Source organism: Danio aesculapii, chromosome 10 (genome assembly GCF_903798145.1).
Source record: "Danio aesculapii chromosome 10, fDanAes4.1, whole genome shotgun sequence".
NCBI lineage: Eukaryota > Metazoa > Chordata > Actinopteri > Cypriniformes > Danionidae > Danio > Danio aesculapii.
The window spans coordinates 11,879,350-11,901,859 of NC_079444.1; the positions used below are offsets into that span (position 1 = coordinate 11,879,350).

Sequence of the window (22,510 nt, forward strand, 5' to 3'; positions counted from 1 at the left end):
TTATTGTTTTATTTATACAGGAATTTGTAGATTTACATATACATTTATTTACTTATTTGCGTATTTATTCATTTATTGTTCCATTTGTGCAGGAATTTGTGTATTTATTTATTCATTTATTTATTTATTTGCATATTTATTTATTTATTGTTTTACCTCCATACAATTGTTTGTTCAGGTAAATAAAAATAAACACAGATCTAAAACTAAAATAGATATTAAAACACAATACAAAAAAATATGTAAAAATAATTATAAATAAAATGTACAATTCAAAAAACAATGTTAACATAAACTCTAACTGCAATATTTTAAAAATACCAATAAAATACTAACAAAATAATATAAGCTATCCTCAGATTTATATAGGCTATAAAAAATCAAAAACATGATATATGCTACAGCATAAGTAAATGTGTTAGAAGTTTATTTCCCTTAATACATGTTATATACAAACAATACAATAAATTGATTACATACAATAATCCTAAACCAAATCCTATCCCTGAAGTTAACACAATACATACACAAAGATTATAAAATAAAAAGTATATCCAAACTACTAATCAACCCAAATGAATATGTGCTTAATGTTTTGATGGACCTGTAAAACTCTTTCTTACTCAGTAATTAACTCTAAAGTGAACCTAATGTGCCTGACACAAAACAAATGCTACTGACTGAGTTATTATGCAATGCTATTATGTAATGTAAGTAAGTCAGACTAGCTTCTTCTCTAATGGGCTTCTGGAGCTGAAACATTATCTGAGCTTGATTCAATCATCAGTCACTGTATTATCTGAGCGATTTGATGTTGTTTTTCGTGTGTCAATTGGTTCAGATGAATCACAGGGAGTCGTTCATCCCCCAACTCTGGACCGAATCAGCATTTAGCAGCTGACTAATGATGGACAGCAGGGGGTTTTGGTGAGATAAGGTAGATAAGAAAGGAGATTTGTTTTCTCTGTTGAGATCTAGAGAACAATAGAGATCCTTCAGCACTAGGCCACAATGACAGGATTATACAGATGCTAATGTTCTGTGCTGTTAGAGGACAATGATGTGAAGGTTTTGTGTAATGAGTGAATGGATAGAACAAGAAATAACCTATTTGAAGTGTGATTTCACGTTTTCTGTAGGCGGATTTAGAGTTTTGATTTTTTGTAATAATAACTTACTTCCTTTTAGATTGAATTGTTGTGGAAATGGCGCCCTCCTAGATTTATGACTTAGTATATAAATAGACAGTAGACTTAATTGCAGCCTCTAATATAATATAATATAATATAATATAATATAATATAATATAATATAATATAATATAATATAATATAATATAATATAATATTTAGTGCTGGGCAAAAATTAACCGATTAATCACATCCAAGATAAAGGTTTGTTTTCGTGGGCCTAATATAATATAATATAATATAATATAATATAATATAATATAATATAATATAATATAATATAATATAATATAATATAATATAATATAATATAATATAATATAATATAATAATCATGCTGCATCTCCACAGTTCATCCACAAGATGGCGGGCTCGACTTTAATATAAAGTGAGCGCTCAACGCGGAAAATATAAACATCAGGATGATGGGTCGTGATTCATACCGCTGATGCTTATTGGATAAGAAATTTTCATAAAGAAAATAAACAGAACGCAGATGTCCATGCCTATTGTATTGTGTGTATTATAAGGTTTATGGACATGAAAGATTTACCTAATATAATTAATCGATAATGCAACAGCCTAATTCTCCATAATTTATATTTCACATAAAAGTGGAGAAACAGAAGACAGATGTTAGCCAAAGGGGGTTCGGGTGGTTCGAAAGACCCATGCACCTCCCCACTGACAAAGTCCAGAATTTGGCCACTATATAAGTAAATTTGTCCCAATTTCGACAGTATGTCATCATAAATTGTGAAAATAACCAACAGAAGGCTTTAAGACAAATAAAATTTTTATTTATTAAAATTTTCAAATTCTGACTGAGAAAATGAGCTGGCCAGTTTGTTATTTACCAACAGGCTACAGTTTTAATGTTTTTTTGTTGTTGTTGTTGTTGTTGGTGTTTTTTTTATAAGTTTTACCAGATTATATATATATATATATATATATATATATATATATATATATATATATATATATATATATATATATATATATATATATATATATATATATATATATATATATATATATATATTATTATTATTAATTGTTAACAAAACATACATTCTGAAAAAAACAATATAATGAAATATATCAATTCAACTACCAACACCCCCCTTCCCTGAGGTCTCTTGAAACTGGGGTATCCAATGGATAGAAGTTAACAGAAAAACAAAAAACAAAAAAAGAATCGTATCAAGTAGCAATTATACAAGCAAGGCAATCATTCTGGATCCTGATCATTGCTTTGTGCAATAAACATGGAGATTTTGTCAGCAGCTGAAGTCCAGATCTTTAACCTACTCATTTGTACCAAGTCGAGCTGTGGATAACTCCAACATTATTATGTCCTGAAGTTGTTCCAACCACTTGTACGTGTCCAAATTATGTGGAGGCAGCCAATGCTGGGCTAAAAGATTTTTAGCAGAAGTTAAGCCAGCCAGCCAAACAGCTTTTTGTAGCTTGGTGAGGTTCAACGTAGAATCATCGCTCAGCTAATAGAATGGAAAAAAATAAGTATTTTTTCATACTACTTTATTATCACCATCCGACAAGCTAATGCAGCGAAGATTAGTGTGTAAATTGTCGCTAAAATTCAGTATTTGAAGCTTTAATTTAATAAAGGTTGAGGAGAATACCTGCAAAAAGCTCTACTTTTTGAGAAAAAAGAACCACCCCTTTCAATAGGGTGGCTACGGGCCTGATCTATCAAAAATAGTTTAATTTATAAGGTTTATAAACAGATCTGACTTAAATAAGACAGGGAGACAGGTGTTGTACATACAATGTTTGCTATTAAATGACATAGATGTTATCTTAGCAGCACAAACAGAACGTGCATCATTTAGATTCAAACAGGAGAAGTGAAATGTTACAGTTTACCCATAGTCGGGGTTAGATGTAACACACACTGGGCTCAGACGTAACATTATGAGTTCCACTGGGCTCAGATATAACATGATTGTTTTCAGACGTGTCAGATGTAATATTATTTCCACCGGGTCAGATGTAACATTGATTTCCATCTGCAGGATCAGATTAATATTATCCCTTTATCGGTCAAGGAACCGTAAAGTATATGGTAAGTTCAGTGACACTGATTACAATATAATGTTTTCTATTGTCATAAAATTCAGAGTTCAAAAGCCTACAAAAGTAACACTGAAGCCCAAGTGTTAAGATTTCCACCGGGTCAGATGTAACATTATCAAATAAGAATAAGACTAAAAATGGGTTTGAAAGCTTATTATTCAACACATATAAAAGGCTTTAAGTTAAACTGGTGTGTGTGATGCAAAGTTAAATATAATGTAAAAATGTGCATCAGCTTCAACAATTGAACACTATTTGTGTGTGCAGGCTTCATGGGCCTAAAGAGGACAAGTCAAACTGTCAAATGTAAATGTCTTTTGGCATTGAGGTCTATTTTTTTCCAAGATTAAAATTAAAACACATGAATACAATTAAACTTGCTTGGATTGGTGGTCAAACATTGTTTCATTGTTTTAAATAACAAAGAGTTTTGTTACAACTGTCTCAGAGTCCTGTAGCCATGAATTTGTGCACCTTACAGCTAACGGCTAAACATTAGCAGCAACAGTTTGCATTAAAAATACCGAAACAGACACATCTGGCCAGTCTGGCCAATCTGGCTTTAAGAAAGGCCACTCAACTGAGACTGCCCTGCTCTCGGTCGTGGAGGACCTCAGACTGGCTAAAGCAGACTCTAAATCATCTGTCCTCATCTTGCTGGATTTATCAGCTGCTTTTGACACTGTAAACCACCAGATCCTGCTATCTACGCTTGAGTCACTGGGCGTCACAGGCACTGTTATTCAATGGTTCAGTTCCTACCTCTCGGACAGGTCATTCAGGGTGTCGTGGAGGGGAGAGGTGTCCAACCTACAGCATCTATACACTGGGGTACCTCAGGGCTCTGTGCTTGGACCACTTCTCTTCTCTATCTACACGGCATCTTTAGGAACAGTCATCCAGAAACATGGTTTTTCCTACCACTGCTATGCTGATGACACCCAGCTATACCTCTCTTTCCACCCTGATGATCCCTCGGTTCCAGCTCGCATTTCAGCCTGCCTAACAGACATTTCACTCTGGATGCAAGATCATCATCTCCAGCTTAACCTCATGAAAACGGAAATGCTTGAAGTCTCTGCCAACTCGACCCTTCACCATAACTTTTCAATCCAGATGGATGGAGCAACCATCACTGCATCCAAAATGGTAAAAAGCCTTGGAGTTACGATTGATGACCAACTGAACTTCTCTGACCACATTTCTAGAACTGCCCGATCTTGCAGATTCGCACTCTACAACATCAGAAAGGTCCGACCCTTCCTATCTGAACATACAGCTCAACTCATTGTTCAAGCTCTTGTCCTCTCCAAACTGGACTATTGCAACTCGCTGCTAGCCGGGCTACCAGCTAGTTCTATCAAACCTCTTCAGCTGCTTCAGAACGCAGCAGCACGAGTGGTCTTTGATGAACCCAAAAGAGCACATGTCACTCCGCTACTCACCCGTTTGCACTGGCTTCCAGTTGCTGCCCGCATCAAATTCAAAGCTCTGATGTTTGCTTACAAAGTGACCTCTAGCTGTGCTCCTTCGTATCTGCTCTCACTCCTGCAGATATATGTGCCCTCCAGAAACTTGCGTTCTGTGAATGAACGTCGCCTCGTTGTTCCATCCCAAAGAGGGAAGAAATCACTTTCCCGAACTCTCACATTCAATCTGCCCAGTTGGTGGAATGAACTCCCTAACTACATCAGAACAGCCGAGTCACTTGCTGTCTTCAAGAAACGACTAAAAACGCAACTGTTTAGTCTCCACTTTTCCTCCTAATCTGCAATTGCCTCTCTGGCTATACCACTAACTGAGCCCTCTTTCTCTCTCTCTCTCTCTCTCTCTCTCTCTATTAAAAAAAAAAAAAAAAAAAAAAAAAAAAAAAAAAAAAAATTCTACTAATGTTTTTGCTTCTTAGACTTTTACACGCCTGAAACTTGTCTATAGCGCTTGTTCACTGCTGCTCTTATAGTTGTGTAAATTGCTTCCTTGTCCTCATTTGTAAGTCGCTTTGGATAAAAGCGTCCGCTAAATGACTAAATGTAAATGTAAATGTAAATGTAATAGGAGATCAATAATGAAATATTCTTTACTTTTATCATCAGGAGTATTGAAAAAACCCAACAGGATATCCTTTAAAACAATAACAAGAATCGGGGCAGTATTTTGCGATGAATAACCAAAGAAAGAAATAATATAATAAAGTTCAATTTAGAAATAAGTTCAATCCAAAAGCGTTGTGTATGAGGGCAATTCCAAAAAATATGATCAGCAGTTTCACTGGGTATAAGGGCAGCATGTATCTATATCTGACTTATATCTTTTCAAAAATGTTTTGGCATGGTAAAATCTGTGTAATAGTTTAAACGAAATTTCTCTAATTTTGTTATAGTTACTATATTTTACAGACAAAGACCAAACTTTTTTCCATTGAATCAGTCTTCCCTATATTAAAAATGAAAACAATCAGAAATGGCATCATCTTACAGGAGAACTATTTTTTAAATACGCTCAGTTTACAAGTCACTTAGAGCTACAAAGGATGAGTTGATTTTCAAATGATTTTCATTTTCAAGTCTGGTCGGAGCCCTTTTAGCGTAGCTTAGCATTAATCATTGAATCGGATTAGACCAGGGATGTCCAAAGTCGGTCCTGGAGGGCCGGTGTCCTGCATATTTTAGTTCCAACCCCAATTAAACACACCTGAACCAGCTAATCAAGCTCTTTCTAGGTATACTAGAAACTTCCAGGGGTGTGTTGAAGAAAGTTGGAGCTAAACTATGCAGGACACCGGCCCTCCAGGACCGACTTTGGACACCCGTGGATTAGACCATTAGTGGTTCCCTCCAAAAACATTTGAGAGGTTTTACCTATATTTAAAGCTGGACTCTTCTGTAGTTACATCATGTGCCAAGAGTCTAAGACAGATGGAAAATTAAGAGTTGCTATTTTCTAGGTCGACATAGGAACTATACTCTCATTCTGGCATAATTGTCAAAGAACTCTGATGCTGTACCATGGCTGAAGCAGAAACAATAATAATTTACAATACCTGAAAATTGTCCCCATTTAGGTTATTAGGTAACAACACTGCATAATATCATTGTGCCTGCTGCAGCCATGGTACAGCTGTAAAAATCCTTGATAATTTAGCTGAAATGAGAGTAGTTCCTAGCCATATCTGCTTAGAAAACAGCAATTTTTCATTTTTTATCAGCCTTGGTACACAATGAATCTAAAGAAGAGTTAATCTTTAAATAGGAAAATTATCAAAAGTCTTTTTTTTTAAACATTTTTGAGCGAGATGCTAATGGTCTAATCCGATTCAATGATCTATGCTAAGCTAAGCTAAAAGTGCAAGACCCTGACTAGATTCCAAAATGCTAAATCTCAACTCTTTAACTGTAGGTGACTTGTAAAAGAAGCCTTTTCCAAAAAGGCTCTTTCAAGATTGAAACCTGACTGTGATGTGTAATGACTGTTTTTGGTATTTCACAATATGTCATTCATAGTGTTCCATTATCCCTTTGTTTGGTTTTAACACTTGGTACGGTTCCTGGTAATGATGTCATCACAACACTTCCAGACACATCACAAGAGTGCATGACGGCATTTTCCACTGACACATACTGATGAAACTCCACACCTCATTTTGTGAGAAGGTAAGATGATATTTGAATGAGGACTTCAATCACAGTTGGAAGTTCCTTTATCCTTTCCATCAAAGGAATGAAAAATATTTTTAAAAACTCAATAATTAAACTGTAAAAAAAACATCCTTTTTTCTTTGACATGGAATTAAGAGAAAGACAAGGAAACAGTCAATCAAAGAATTTCCTCCTCTACTTGGTAGCAAAGATACAGGAAGTTTTTACAAAAAAAAAAACCTTTAATAATGTATTGATTATAGATGTCACTTTCTCGAATTGTTAAAATTATGCAATTATGGTGAGCAGTAAACCTTACCACACCAAAACTTGCTGTGTACAATGCATCTGCATATGTCATACAAATTAGTTGTTTGATCAATCAGTAATATAATTCACTCACACATTGTTGCCATCTACTGGTGTAGATATTAGGGGAATAATTTAGCGACTCCCATGGTGTCACCTTCTAGGGGGTGCAAAAATACATTGTTAAATAAATCAGTGGTTAAATGAATCAATGGTTAAATTAAGTACAGCCATATCACCCTGCAGCCCAAGACTGGTTGCTCACTGAAATAAGCAGGGCTGAGCCTGGTCAGTACCTGGAAGGGAGACCACATGGGAAAACTAGGTTGCTGTTGGAAGTGGTGTTAGTGAGGCCAACAGGGGGCGCTCAATCTGCGGTCTATGTGAGTCCTAATGCCCTAGTAAAAAGTGAAGGGGACATCACTGTCTCTCCATTCCACCTATAGCTGGTGTGTGATGGGCACACTGGCGTAGTTGTCCTGTGGCTGCCGTCGAATCATCCAAGTGGATGCTGCACACTGATAGTGGTGTGGAGACTGTGAAGTGCTTTGGGTGTATAGCCATACATGTTAAATGCGCTATTTAAATACACATTACTCACTTACTAAGTAAATATTTCAGTGACTTGTATGTTGTACTGGCATATTAATGTAATCTGTCACATGAATCTGTGCTTCAAAATAATCAGTTAAGTGAATAATTCAGTCATTAATGATTCAGTCAGTGTTTAAACAATCAGTTAAGCGAATAATTCAGTGACTAATAATTCAATCAATGTTTAAACAATGAGTAAAGTGAATAATTCAGTCATTAATGATTCAGTCAGTGTTTAAACAATCAGTAAAGTGAATAATTCAGTCATTAATGATTCAGTCAGTGTTTAAACAATCAGTAAAGAGAATAATTCAGTCATTAATGATTCAGTCAGTGTTTAATCAATCAGTAAAGTGAATAATTCAGTCATTAATGATTCAGTCAGTGTTTAAACAATCAGTAAAGTGAATAATTCAGTCATTAATGATTCAGTCAGTGTTTAAACAATCAGTAAAGTGAATAATTCAGTCATTAATGACTCAGTCAGTGTTTAAACAATCAGTAAAGTGAATAATTCAGTCATTAATGATTCAGTCAGTGTTTAAACAATCACTTAAGCGAATAATTCAGTGACTAATAATTCAATCAATGTTTAAACAATCAGTAAAGTGAATAATTCAGTCATTAATGATTCAGTCAGTGTTTAAACAATCAGTTAAGCGAATAATTCAGTGACTAATAATTCAATCAATGTTTAAACAATCAGTAAAGTGAATAATTCAGTCATTAATGATTCAGTCAGTGTTTAAACAATCAGTAAAGCGAATAATTCAGTGACTAATAATTCAATCAATGTTTAAACAATCAGTAAAGTGAATAATTCAGTCATTAATGATTCAGTCAGTGTTTAAACAATCAGTTAAGCGAATAATTCAGTCATTAATGATTCAGTCAGTGTTTAATCAATCAGTAAAGTGAATAATTCAGTCATTAATGATTCAGTCAGTGTTTAAACAATCAGTAAAGTGAATAATTCAGTCATTAATGATTCAGTCAGTGTTTAAACAATCAGTAAAGTGAATAATTCAGTCATTAATGATTCAGTCAGTGTTTAAACAATCAGTAAAGTGAATAATTCAGTCATTAATGATTCAGTCAGTGTTTAAACAATCAGTAAAGTGAATAATTCAGTCATTAATGATTCAGTCAGTGTTTAAACAATCAGTTAAGTGAATAATTCAGTGACTAATAATTTAATTAATGTTTAAACAATCAGTAAAAAGAATAATTCCTTGACTAATAATTCAGTCAGTGTTTAAACAATCAGTTAAGTGAATAATTCAGTGACTAATAATTCAGTCAGTTTAAACAATCAGTTAAGTGAATAATTCAGTGATTCACACATTGTCGCCACCTGCAGGCAAAACTGTACAATGTAATCTATTGTATGAATCAATGCTTTAAAAAAATCAGTTAGGTGACAAACTCAGTGACTCACATAATGACATCACCTACAAGTGTAACAGTGTAATCTGTTGTATATGAACCAGTGCTTTAAATAAATCAGTTAAGCGAATAAGTCTCATGCATTGTCGCCATCCACTGGCCTAGCAATGTAATCTGTTGCATGATTCGGTACTTTAAAATAATCAGTAAATTGAATCATTTAGCCACTCACACACTGTTGCATCTACTGGTGTATAAATGTAATCTGTTATTTGAATCAATGCTTTGAACGAATATATTGAGTGAATTATTTGATGACTTTTTCAAATTGTCGCTACCTACTGGTGTATTAATGTAATCTGTTTTGTGAACCAGAGTTTTAAACGAATCAGTTGATAAGTCAAGTGAATAATTCAGTGACTCACTCTGTACTCTGTTGTATTATTAATCATTACTTTAAAGTGAATAATTCAGTGACTCATGCATTTTTGACATCCAGTGGCATAACAATGTAATGTGTTAAATGAATCAGTACTTCAAATGGGTCAGTAAAGGGAATCATTTAGTGACTCACACAAATAATTGCCATCTACTTGTGTACCAATGAAATTTGTTATATTAATCAGTTATTTATTATCATTTATTTAGGAAACCTGGAATAATGTTCGAGGGTCATCAAATTGGTGTATTTGCTTTTTTCCTATGTGTTTAAAAAGTTTAAGGGCTTGAATTTGTGCTTAAACTTTGTTAAATCTACAAACCTTAATATAAAAAGCACACCAACAATACTTCCTATGAAATCGGAGCATATTTGCACTTCCTACAGCTTCCATATTAAAAGTATTCTTAGTTTCTACATCGCCTGCTGGTCTCCCACAAACAAAAGCAGAAACCGCCTAAAACCTTTGTAAAATCCTACTCTGAAATCACAGAATTGGCTCTACAAAGTCTCCTCTCATTCTCTGGACAAGACATTATACAGGACAACTCACATGTTTTCTTCCAGCACATCCAGACACTTCTTCTCTTGCGTCAGTTACTTGTTCCTCAAAGCTCTACTGAGAGTACAGAGAATCACTCATACCGCAGGCTATCTGTTTACTGAATAGGCACAATCAAAGAGAATCCACAGCTTGGCACGTACAGTAACATCAGTCGACTTCCTAAGAAATGCAATGCATGACTTTATAGATGATAATAATTTGACTATTCAGTATATTCAGATTACAGATATTGTGATCATCATGCTTATTATTGTAAACTAAAATCGAAACACTGAAACAAGTGAAATAAAACTGAAGTAAATTAAATGTAATGATTACATGTTATTTTAAATTGTAGTACTAATATAACAGACTGAAAATACACAGTTGAAGTCAAAATTATTAGAACTATATTAGAACAAATATTTCCCAAATGATGTTAAACAGAGCAAGGAATTTTTCACAATTTTTCCTTCAATATTTTTTCTTCTGGAGAAAGTCTTATCTGTTTTATTTCGGCTAGAATAAAAACAGTTTTTATTTTATTTTTTAATCCTTTTAAAGGTCAATAATATTAGTCCCCTTAAGCAATACTTTGTCCAATTGTCTACTAGTGTTAGGCACGTTCCTTAAGAGCGATTTGTTATAGTTACTTCTCACCAATAGTAACTGAGCTTGTAACTGAGTTACATATCTATAAAAGTAACTAATTACCAGGGAAAGTAACTATCGTGTTACATAAAAAAAATCTAATTTGTCAAATGACGATAAAATAAATATAAAACATTGTACACTAATCTACACTGTTTTAAAGAGCACCTGTGATTAAAATCATCCTTTGTAAGCTGTTTGGACAAAACCGTGTGTAGGTAAAGTGTGTCCACTGTCATATTAGGGTGATACAAACACAATAAGTCTCTTTTTTTAAATTTCCTGATGTTAAAATAGGATGCAAATCCCTCCCATTTTGAGGCCCACCGCAACATGATGTAGGAGTGCGGTTTCCCCGCCCACGAATTGATTGAAAGCCACGTATTAACATGTCTCCGTAGTAACGTGCATAATCCTATCAATAAGACAGGATGTGCACAAAAGCAACTGGGATTAAAAGATCTGTTTAGCTCGCTGTGATCATCAATCATCATCAAACGTGATCAAGAATGAGTTTTACAAGTTTAAAACCTTTTAAAAACAGTGCATGTTTGTAATGAATTACAGCGATTTTACCGTCTTTATCACCACAGCCGCATGTTAGTACAATTATAACAGAAGATGCTTCAATCCCGGTTTGTGAACGTTAAATCAGGTTTATTTTGTACATTAACATAACGGATATCCATACAGCAGTGGATATTAATGTGTATCCTGTCACATTTGCCATGCAAAACTGTACAAAGTTAAATGTGTGTGGGAACTTTGTATTGACATTGTGTGACTCATCGAAAGGCTCCACAACAAATACATCAAATACTCAATGGGAAAGTTCTTACTGTAGTATTTCTCACAAACTTTACATGAGATCTGCTTCCTTCATGTCTGTCACTGTGATGTTTATCTGACGCAGCCGAGGCGGAGATTGAGGCTCACTCTGACAGGCACGTGGGAACAGTGGGTGGGGGAGATCTAACATTTAAGGCACAGGCAACAAAAACAGGCACATAGTGTTCAGAGCAGAAAATCCAATATTCTGAAAGCTGTAATAAATAATCAGATGGGTGTTTTGAGCTGAAACTTTACAGACACATTTAGGAGACACAAAAGATGTATCTTAAATCTTGAAAAAAAGGTAAAATAGGTGCCCTTTAATGTTGTAAAGTAGTGCATATATTTTCAGTTTGCAAAAGCAACCTTTGAACTTGTTGGATTTGTCATTGTATTGACTCCTGGTCGTTGATGTGTTCTGACTGTGTGTGTGTGCTTAAGTGTGAACACCTGCACTACGCTGCCTCTGATTGGCAAATGATGGAAATGTACTCTATCTAAGCCAATCATCACATTCTCAGTTACACCAAGTTCACAGACACACCAATCATCATCGCTGATTGGTTATGTGTCCCCAGCCCCGAACACACACACACCCACCCCAGAGAATCAGATCAGTCATATGGCTGAGTGGGACGCTGCTCGCATCAAAACCGCTTCAGTGTTCTCAAGTATAGTTACACGCATTTTATTTTCAGTAACGGTAACAGCGTTGTAACGAGGGAAACATTTAATAACTCATTACTGAAAAAAGTATCACCGTTAGTAAAGTTGTTTGTATGTCGCGCTGTTATTCCCATCACTGTTGTCTACAGAACAAACCATCGTTATATAATGACTTGACTAATTACCCTAACTTGCCTAATTAACCTAGTTAGGCCTTTAAATTGCACTTTAAGTTGAATACTAGTATCTTGATAACTATCATGTAAAATATTATGTCATGATGGCAAAGAAATCATTTATTAGAAAATACTTATATAACTATAGCCCCTTTCACACATACAGACCTTTCCGGAAAATGACTTTTCTAAATTTTCCGAAAGGTCTTTATGTGGACAGGCCCTTTTTGAAAATACCGGTAAATTCGTTCCTGGAATTTTCCAGAAAGAAAAAATGTAACATTACTGGTAATTTGCCGGAATGCTGTGCTGTGTAAACGCAGAAGGAAGATTGCCGGAAAGAGGACGTTCACGTTTTGAATGCACTGACGTGAGACATCTACTTTAGCCAATCAGAACACTCAGACACATTCATTCATCTGCGCTGTTTATGAAAATAAAAGTCTTCGAATATTTTTCCAGACACATTTAGCTGCTAGATGTTAGTCAGATAATGTTTCTATGTTCCTTCTTAATGCCAACTGTGTAAAAAATGATAGCTAAAATGCTTATGATAAACCGTTGTTTGTTTACCTTCAAGCTCTGCTTCAGTTGCTTGATGCGTGTGCACGTGAAGCAGCCGGCAGCACACACACACATATTATGTACATCTCGACATGCGAAATTGTTCCTCCATAATTTCATCGAAGTTGATCACAATACTTATCCATCTACAGAGTTTGTAATGTAGTCAAATGTGTAAACATTTAGCTGCGGTTTGTGCTTTGCCGCTACGACAAATGTCTCTGGAACAAAGCAGCTGTATGAGTGCTAAAACTTTAAATAAAAGTGAAATCATCAACAAAAGTCTGACTCCTTATATGTGTACAAATACAAGAGTGGCCGTTTAGAGCTCTTTTCTGGTTAACGATGTCAGAATTTACTAGTATTTTGGAATGGATGTGTGAGCGGTCTTTCCGGAAAAATTCCGGAACATTCTTGCCTGTGTGAACAGTGTTTTTATTAATTTACCAGTAAAGTCGTTCCAGTAATTTTTCGGATATTTACCGGTATCACTGTTTGAAAGAAGCTTAAAGAGCCCATATTATACATGAAATAGGGTCATATTTAGGTTGTAAGGGTCTCCAACAACAGTCTAATATGCATGCAATGTCAAAAAACACTTTGATGGTCTTATAATCTGCATTTTTTTTGCCTAATTATACCAGCGACTCCCATATGAATCGTTCAGCGATTCATTTGTTCCCAAACCCCTCCTCAGCGCGAAGCTAATCTGCGCTGATTGGACCGATGACAGCCTGCTGCGATTGGTCGACACGGACAAGGCTTCAGCGTGAGACAGAGTGAAATGCCCAGCTGCTAATCTACAATATAAAAGTATTCTCAGTGCATACACGCTTCATAGTGGATTTTGGCTGCCAGTGGGTGAATGTAAACACAGACGATGGACTAGAAAATACTGACGACTAACTATTTTATTGAGCAAAAAGTCCAAGAACTGGCGAGGAGATCTAGGCTGTCACAGTCTTCTTGCTCTTTTCACACACACACACACACACACAGGGCCTGCGCGTCCATAGAGGAGCGGCTGAATAGAGAGGGCGCGGCGCTCAGTTATATCCGCGAATACCCGTGCGTTACACACACGAGGAGACACAGACACACACACACACAGGGCCGGCACGTCCATAGAGGAGCGGCTGAATTGAGAGGGCGCGGCGCGGCGCGGCGCTCAGTTATATCCACGAATACCCGTGCGTTACACACACGAGGAGACACAGACACACACACACACACAGACACATTACTCCTACCCGAGGACACGACACACACGCCTAGAGCGCTAGTTCAGCTTGCTGGGTGCAATTTAGACACCTCACCTCGAACCTGAGCTGAACTATTTTGAAACTTGACCGTTGCATGCGTGTAAACAGCTGACGATCCGTAAACAAAGCGGCACGCGTCGCGTTTTCAACGTGGCTTTACACGCGATATGAGAATATAAAGAGTTAACCTGATACAGCACACGCAGTTACAAGTAACAAAACACAACTAAATACATAATTTGCAAGCTAGAGTAAACGAGGCAATAAACACGTACTTACACTTGTGAAATGGGGGTAGAAACTGATTCATGATCCACTGATCCATGTTCAGACAGTCTTCACTGATCCTTCCTTTAACAAACTGAAGAAGTCTTCTTTAAAAGCATATAGTTTTCAGAAGCACTCAGAACTGCTCAAGGCTGGGCTATATTGCTGATGTTTCATCTTTGATTAGACTGTTCATAATATCCATCTGCACAGCGTGACTTCATTCGACCGGTGTCTGTCTGTGTGTGTGTGTGTGTGTGAGATTTTTTTCTGTTAGTGGGCGGGGCCGCAGGTTTCAAATCTCCCGGGCTTGCGCGTGCAACTACTTGTGTTTCGTAGCTGCGTCATCACGAAACACCTAATGACTCGTTATCAGGACGACTCGTTTGAAGCACTATGAGTCGACTCTTTTATAGATGAATCAATAGTTTTAAACACTGTACACTTACAGATTTAAGCCTTAGCTGGATATTTCACTTCACTTAGAGCTGTGTTACACACTACATGGAAGGGCATTTTCAAAAACCCATAATATGGGCTCTTTAAGTTTAGAAACTTGTTCAAAAAATCTTCTTTCGATTAACAGAAAACAGGGAAAAATATGCAGGAAGGCTAATATTTCTGATTTCAACTGTAGATAAAACTGAAATAATATTGTAAAAAGTACCTTTTTTTTCCAAAAATTTAATATTTATAAAGGACCAAATGAATAAGAAAGCAGATAGCACAGTTTCTATTAGTATAAGTGAAATGAACTAAGTCAAAATGTTCATTAAAAAATAAAACAACAACAATAATCATAATTTATACTTGCAAATTGACACTGAAGCATTCTTTGTACTCCTCTTAAACACTCATTCCCACTAAGACAACCATGTAGCACAGTTAGCATATAACATCATATCTGTAGCGAAGTGTTGAAAAGACACAGTGTCTGTTTTTCAGTTGTATGCCTGCTGTGGGCCTCTCATGACAGTCAGAGGCCCCGCTGACCCCATCCATAATCCATCCTCACACATAAATGCTGATATAAGCTCTACAAAGTCCAATACAAGAGATCACTTAGATTTCTAAGAGCTGATCTGAACAATAATTGACACAAAGTACAAGTCGCTCCTCTGACTCGTTTTAGCTGACAGAGTAGTGTGTGTTAATATTAAAAGACATTAAATTACCAGCAGAAACTATAATCTCCACTAAACTGAGTGAAAATGCCTCAGTGCTATTTAAATCGAATCCTTTTTATTTTTAATTAGGGAAAAATATTAATGACTAAATTAATTTTATGATTAAATTAAGGAACTCATTCATTCATTTATCTATGTATGTACTTTCTTAAAGTTGACATGAAGTTGCTGAAGCCTTTATTTCAGTATGCTGATATACTGCACTACCAACTGAAATGGAATATTAAGTAGGGGCTTTCGTTTTGTGCATCGTTCCCTCGTAACAAACTGACTATAGAAGCATGTTCTGAATAAAAAAAATATAAAAAGGTCATCGCAAATATTTTTCTCACAATTCTGTGATACAAAACTCGCAATATTGCCTTTTTTTCTCAGACTTGGGAGGTGTAAACTCGAAATTGCAAGTTATTAAGTCAGAATTTGTAGATATAAACTCACTTCTGAAAAATAAAGTCAGAATTCAGAGAATAAAAGTCACAATTGTAAGGTATAAATCAGAATTTCAACTTATATCTCGCAATTCTGAGAAAGCAATTGCGTGATATAAATTCACAATTGTGATTAAAAGTGAGAATTTTGAGAATACAATTTCACAATTGTGAGTTACAAAATCAGAATTGTGAGTTATTAAGTGGTTTCCTGTTATGGAAACTGACCTTAAAGAGTGTTAAAGATGTATGCATGGATAAATTGCGTTAGAGCATAAAATACAGAAGGAATCACCCAACATAAAGCCTATATCCCGACTGTTTATTGTTTATCCCGCTTTCAAAAAAGAAATAGAAAAAAGAAAAAGAAAGGGGAATTACCAACCTATGTCACACATGACATCAGGCAGTTACAAAGGACGAACAGTAAACATGTAGAGTTGTGCGCTATTATTAGATTATTATTAACCTAATGTTCATTCATTCATTTTCTTTTTGGCTTAGTTCCTTTATTAATCAGGGGTCGCCACAGCGGAATGAACCGGCAACTTATCCAGCACATGTTTTACACAGCGGATGCCCCTCCAGCTGCATCCCAACACCGGGAAACACCCATCCACTCTTACATTCACACAATTATAAGAGTAAAAACATAGTGCATGTGTATGACAGTTTTAAAAATGTTTTTTGGACCTTTAAATACATTTGTTCTGGTTCTTTTTGCTATTTGTGCAGTTTCAGTGCTCGGAGTTACAAGAGCACTAGATAGCCTACATTGTCATTTAACTGTTTATTGTAATAAATGAACATTTAGTTGTTGTAAAAAGTGTAAAAAGTGGTACTGAATTAAATCATTTCAATCTGACTTGTTTTTTTTTTGGCCAAGTTCACAATACCAATCCATAACTTTTCTCATCCGTAATCTATTGGGAGGGTACTATGGCAAACGCATCTGCCAGACGAAGACTGCTCACTAATGTTTATTTTGCAGGATAGCAGCACTTATCAGCAAACTGTTGTAATACACTTAGGTTATTATGTAAAAAGTAATAAATATAACTTCTAATAAAACAACTAATTTTTAACCCATCTGTCTCCTTCCCTTACTGCAAAGGCTAGCACTTCCATTTTTTTCTACAACCATAATGCGCGCGCATCCTGAATGTTTACAAACTGGTAATTGGCCTTTAGTTAAACAAGGCTGTTGTCCATTTTTTTTATCAGATTTTTTAATTATGTAATTTGGCCTAAAATGAATTATAAAGCATCACACAGACTGTCCAGAAACTAAGCTATAGGTTTTGTGATTCCTTCAAAGCTTAAAATTAATATTTCTATATTATTCATTCATTCATTTTTCGGCTTAGTACCTTTATTAATCAGGGGTCGCCACAGCGGAATGAATCGCCAACGTATCCAGCATATGTTTTACGCAGCGGATGCCCTTCCAGCCACAACCTAACAGTGGGAAAATTTCTATATTATTTATCTATTATATAAGTAACATAGTTAGGATTTACATTTTGCTGATGTGACTTCATGCTGTAAGGGTGGCCTTATGTGGTTTGCTTGGGAGCTGCAGATATTTTCAATTTGGCGGTAGATGACGCAGCAAAACAGTTACTATGAGACATGCACGCTGGATCCTGTATGTCTGCAGCACAACACCACTGAAAGGGTTTTATTATTTCAGATTTCACTTCAGTAAAAAAGTGTCAACCAAAAATTGTGTCCTGCCTTCATTGAAAAAATGTAACCAGGAAACTGAATTGGAAAAAATCCAGTCCACAATTACTTTTCATATTGAAAATATGTCATTTTGCGGGATTTTTACCAACTCAGTAACATCATTTATGAATTTGGCAATTAAACAGTTAAAATCCTATAATTTTCAAAGCAATTTAGTAGTTTTGATCAGGACTGAGGTTGATTAATATTGAAAAATTGAAAAAAATATTTATGTGATGCATTTTTACAGCAGTTTAATTCAGTGGATGTTTTAATCCCTAACATGACAAAAGGGTAGTATATTTAAACAGTGCACAAGGGTTAACAATTCAATAAACTAATGGTAAGAGGTGCATGGTTAATAATATTATGATATTATCTGAAGCCGTCAAACTGATGTCAACAGAGAAGCACTGCCACTTTAAATGCAGGAGCAAATGGCCACACTTGAAGATTCGAAGATTACCAAAACATTTTTTTCCAGTGGATTCTGCACAGATTAAGTGTTTACCTAAAGAACAATAATGTGCGCTAGCAAAAGAATTAGTACATTTTGATTTAACGCGGACGTTGAAGTGCTCTGTGAGTCTGTTTTGAATTAATGCAAAACATCTTTGGGGTAATTTTATCTTTTTAATTATTTTTTTCTAATTTAGAACTTTATAAGCAGTTTATGCAATACACTCTTACACTACAAGGCTGCTGAATGCTTGACTCTAAGGTGTACAATTATAGTAGTATTCAGGGGCATAGCGGACATTTTAAAAGTGGGGGGACGGTTGTATGAGATCATATAATTATTAATCACCTGTTTCTAAATGGTCTGTCTCTAAAAGTGAGGGGGAAAGATCCCCCCCGGTTGCTATGCCCCTGGTAGTAATATATATATATATATATATATATATATATATATATATATATATATATATATATATATATATATACACACTCACCAGCCACTTTATTAGGTTCATCTGTCCAACTGCTCGTTAACACAAATTTCTAATCAGCCAATCACATGGCAGCAACTCAATGCATTAAGGCATGCAGACACGGTCAAGACAATCTGCTGCAGTTTAAACCGAGCATCAGAATGGGGAAGAAAGGTGTTTTAAGTGACTTTGAACATGGCATGGTTGTTGGTGCCAGTCTGGCTGGTCTGAGTATTTCAGAAACTGCTGATCTACTGGGATTTTCATGCATAACCATCTGTAGGGTTTACAGAGTATGGTCCGAAAAATGAAAATATCCAGTGAGCAGCAGTTCTGTGGGCGCAAATGCCTTGTTGATGCTAGAGGTCAGAGGAGAATAGTCAGACTGGTTCGAGCTGATATAAAGGTAACAGTAACTCAAATAACCACTCAGTACAACCAAGGTATGCAGAAGAGCATCTCTGAACGCACAACATGTCAAACCTTGAGGCAGATGGGCTACAGCAGCAGAAGACCACACCGGGTGCCACTCCTGTCAGCTAAGAACAGGAAACTGAGGCTACAATTCGCACAGGCTCACCAAAATTGAACAGTAGAAGATTGGAAAAACTCTGCCTGGTCTGATGAGTCTCGATTCTGCTGCGACATTCGGATGCAGGGCTAATAAAGTGGCCAGTGAGTGTAAGTAGCTCCAGGCAGCATATGATTTCAGTTACTTCACAGCCTGCAACTGTCAAAAATCAAAACAAAACAAAAGGTAACAGGAGGTATATAAGAAATTGCCTCTGGAATATAAACAGAACTGCTCTTTTTTTACCCTATCTATCTGGTTTAAGGACAATTACACAAATATCTTAGTTTGACACTACTAAAAAATCTGGAACCATAGATCAAACATTCCTGAAATGTAACGATTGTTTTAACTCCACCCACTGCCACAGTAATCCCATGTTGCAAAGCCCTCCCAGTGGAGTGTGTCATCAGACTCCACCCACTTATGCTATGCGCTGATTCCCCGCAGAGCCGCCCTCTCTCAGTCATCTGAATGTGTGTGTATGTGTGTGTGTGTTTGAGTAGAGAGAAAGAGAGAGAGATCAGCTCTTCTTCCTCCAGCATTAGGGCCGAACAGTGAGGTGTCAGCGAGCGCATCCGGACACAGGACAGCAGCAGCTATGGCCCTGCTCGATCTCGCCCTGCAAGGTTTCGCCATCTTCGGCTTCCTCTTATTCCTCGTCCTCTGGCTCATGCACCTCGTGTCCATCATCTACGTGTAAGTGAATGAGTTTTTTCATTGATTTCAGACGCGACGCACTGAACGCGTGCTGGAAATGCAGCGACGCAGATCTCGAGCTCGTTCATTGTGGGTTTGTCGCGTCGCGTCGTTTTGCTTGCAGTGCAGATTGGGGTGAACATTTGAGTCTAGCTAACAGGAACACGGCTTTCCTCTTCAACGCCCTTTAAAATATATGTACATAATCACGTCGCAAGATGACGGAGGAAAAGCTGTATTAATATTTATATCAATCATACACGCGTTAGCTTCGGGCTAGTCGCAAAAATAATATCGTTTCTGATCGCTAGCGATGGTGGTTAGCTTAGCTGCTGCGCACTGTCTTGTGATTTAATTCTTTAGTTTACGAAGTCTAATGGGTTTTCAGTCACTCGGGGGTTCATTTCTCAAAGGGTCTGTCATTAAATTTAGTCCAGTGGGAGTCAAAGCTGCTTCTGCTAACTTCAATGGACAACCGGCTTTTGTGGTTTAAATGGTGTGTAGTTGCATATGAATGAGTTTTGTTTGGGTAAATCGTGGTTTGAGAGCTTGTTGTTGAATAAATTGAATAGTTTACTGTTTATGCTTGTTTATTGTTCGTAATGTTTGTTATGTAGCCTAGTATCAACCAGATCTGCCCATCCCATCTGGTTAGCACACATATTTGAACATATACTAGTCATCAGGTTAATTATTAATGCCATTTTTTGCAGATTATGTATTTGTTTTGAAAACAAAGATTTTTATCCATGCTCACAAAAGCTTTGTTTACTTCATTAGAAGTACAATAAAAACATGATTATTCTGAAATACTGTTAACATAAAGTAAAAACAAACCTAATGAGTTAAAAAATGAAATTGTATTTTATCCGGGTTATTCAAAACGGAATTTTCTGCAGTCACTAGTCAGTTTCACTGTCACATGACCCTTCAGAATTCCTATGTAAAACAGCTGTGGTATTTTTGCAGATGCTGTGACAGGCCATCGTTAAAAATGCAGTTTTTCTTTTAAAAAATTAAATTAGTACGCAATAAACTGATCAATACAGTTCTTTATATACTAGGGCTGGGCAATAGGGCAAAAATGCAATTTTGAATTATTTTCCATATTGAATCATAAATTATATTTTGATATAAGTTGTTAATGCTTCAAGATTTAAAAGGGTACCCCAACAATGACGGAAGCCACAAAAATGAGGGGTCCATTAAATGGCATAACATATTCGGCCGATAAATTTTTGGTGGCTGAAAATTCAACACACTTTTAGATTCCCATTGTTGCACTTTTCCGCTGTGTGATTGGCTCTTAGATCAATAAAGAGTAAAAAAAAGTCCAGAGCTTATCACTGTTATTGACGTAAATTTTATCGCGATACAATGTAATATTGTTTTTCGGCCCTTCTCTACTTTATACTGTTACAGAACTTTTAATTTCAAATAACATTTATTTTTTATTTTTGTTGTTTTTAAACTTTTTATTAATTAAAATGTTGTTTCAGATATGAAAAAGAAATGGGTTATATTTAATAATAAGAGCATAATAGAACAATAAAGTATTTGAATATTTTCTGAAGCATTGTGTGGCACTAAAGAATTGTCAGTACATTTTAAAATATTCATTATAATAATAATAATATTTACATAATTTACAAAATAAAAAAATAATAATATTTCACAAACTTATTATTTCTGTTATAATTTGATCAGATTTTAGTAAGCAGAAAAGACTTCCCTTTACTTTTTTGTAAATCACGCGTTCTCCAGAAGTGAATTCGGTCAAGCGTGTCTTAACTTCTGACTGGTGGTGTAATCAAATGATACTATGGCCACATAATGAACCGATCTTTAGTATCTAGGGAACTTAGGGTTGGGACTTTTCTCCACCTGCAACAACAGTGTGTCATGTGATTCAGCTTGTTCTCACTCACGCTCTGATTCTTCTACAGAAACTAGGCTTTTTGTGTTCATGTTCGCCATTCTGAGTCCCATCTACTTTGTCACGTCTGTCTTGCTGGATAGTTTTTGTACATTTGCAAACTCCCAAATGATGTGTTGATGTTCACCCGCTGATGCAAAAATTGTCCAGGATCTGGAGAAGGTCATCACGGGTCAGATGACTCATTCAAACGAGTCTCGAGACGTCAGATCTCTTTTGAAAACACAATATCATGTGTTTTGAAATACTACTTGTGACATACTGTAATGTTTTTTCGTCAGGACGGCTGTGTGGCAATTTGAGCTTTTGTTTTGGGAATCATTTTTACCTTTGGACATGCTCAGCAGTTTGGAGATCTATTTTTAGATGGAAAACCGGTCAGTTGTAAGAAGATTTTAAGACGCTGTGCACTTAG

The 22,510-nt window shown here is 35.9% G+C and overlaps 1 protein-coding gene across 1 annotated transcript in view; it reads left to right on the forward strand.

Moving 5' to 3' along the window:
• Positions 1-19,935: 19,935 nt before the first annotated feature.
• The window catches only part of ugcg (UDP-glucose ceramide glucosyltransferase), a 58,613-nt gene continuing 56,038 nt past the window's right edge, over positions 19,936-22,510 (forward strand). The window contains exon 1 of the mRNA XM_056466651.1: positions 19,936-20,159. Within this exon, the coding sequence (XP_056322626.1) occupies positions 20,062-20,159 (98 nt within the window). The 5' untranslated portion in view covers positions 19,936-20,061. The remainder of the gene's footprint in view (positions 20,160-22,510) is intronic.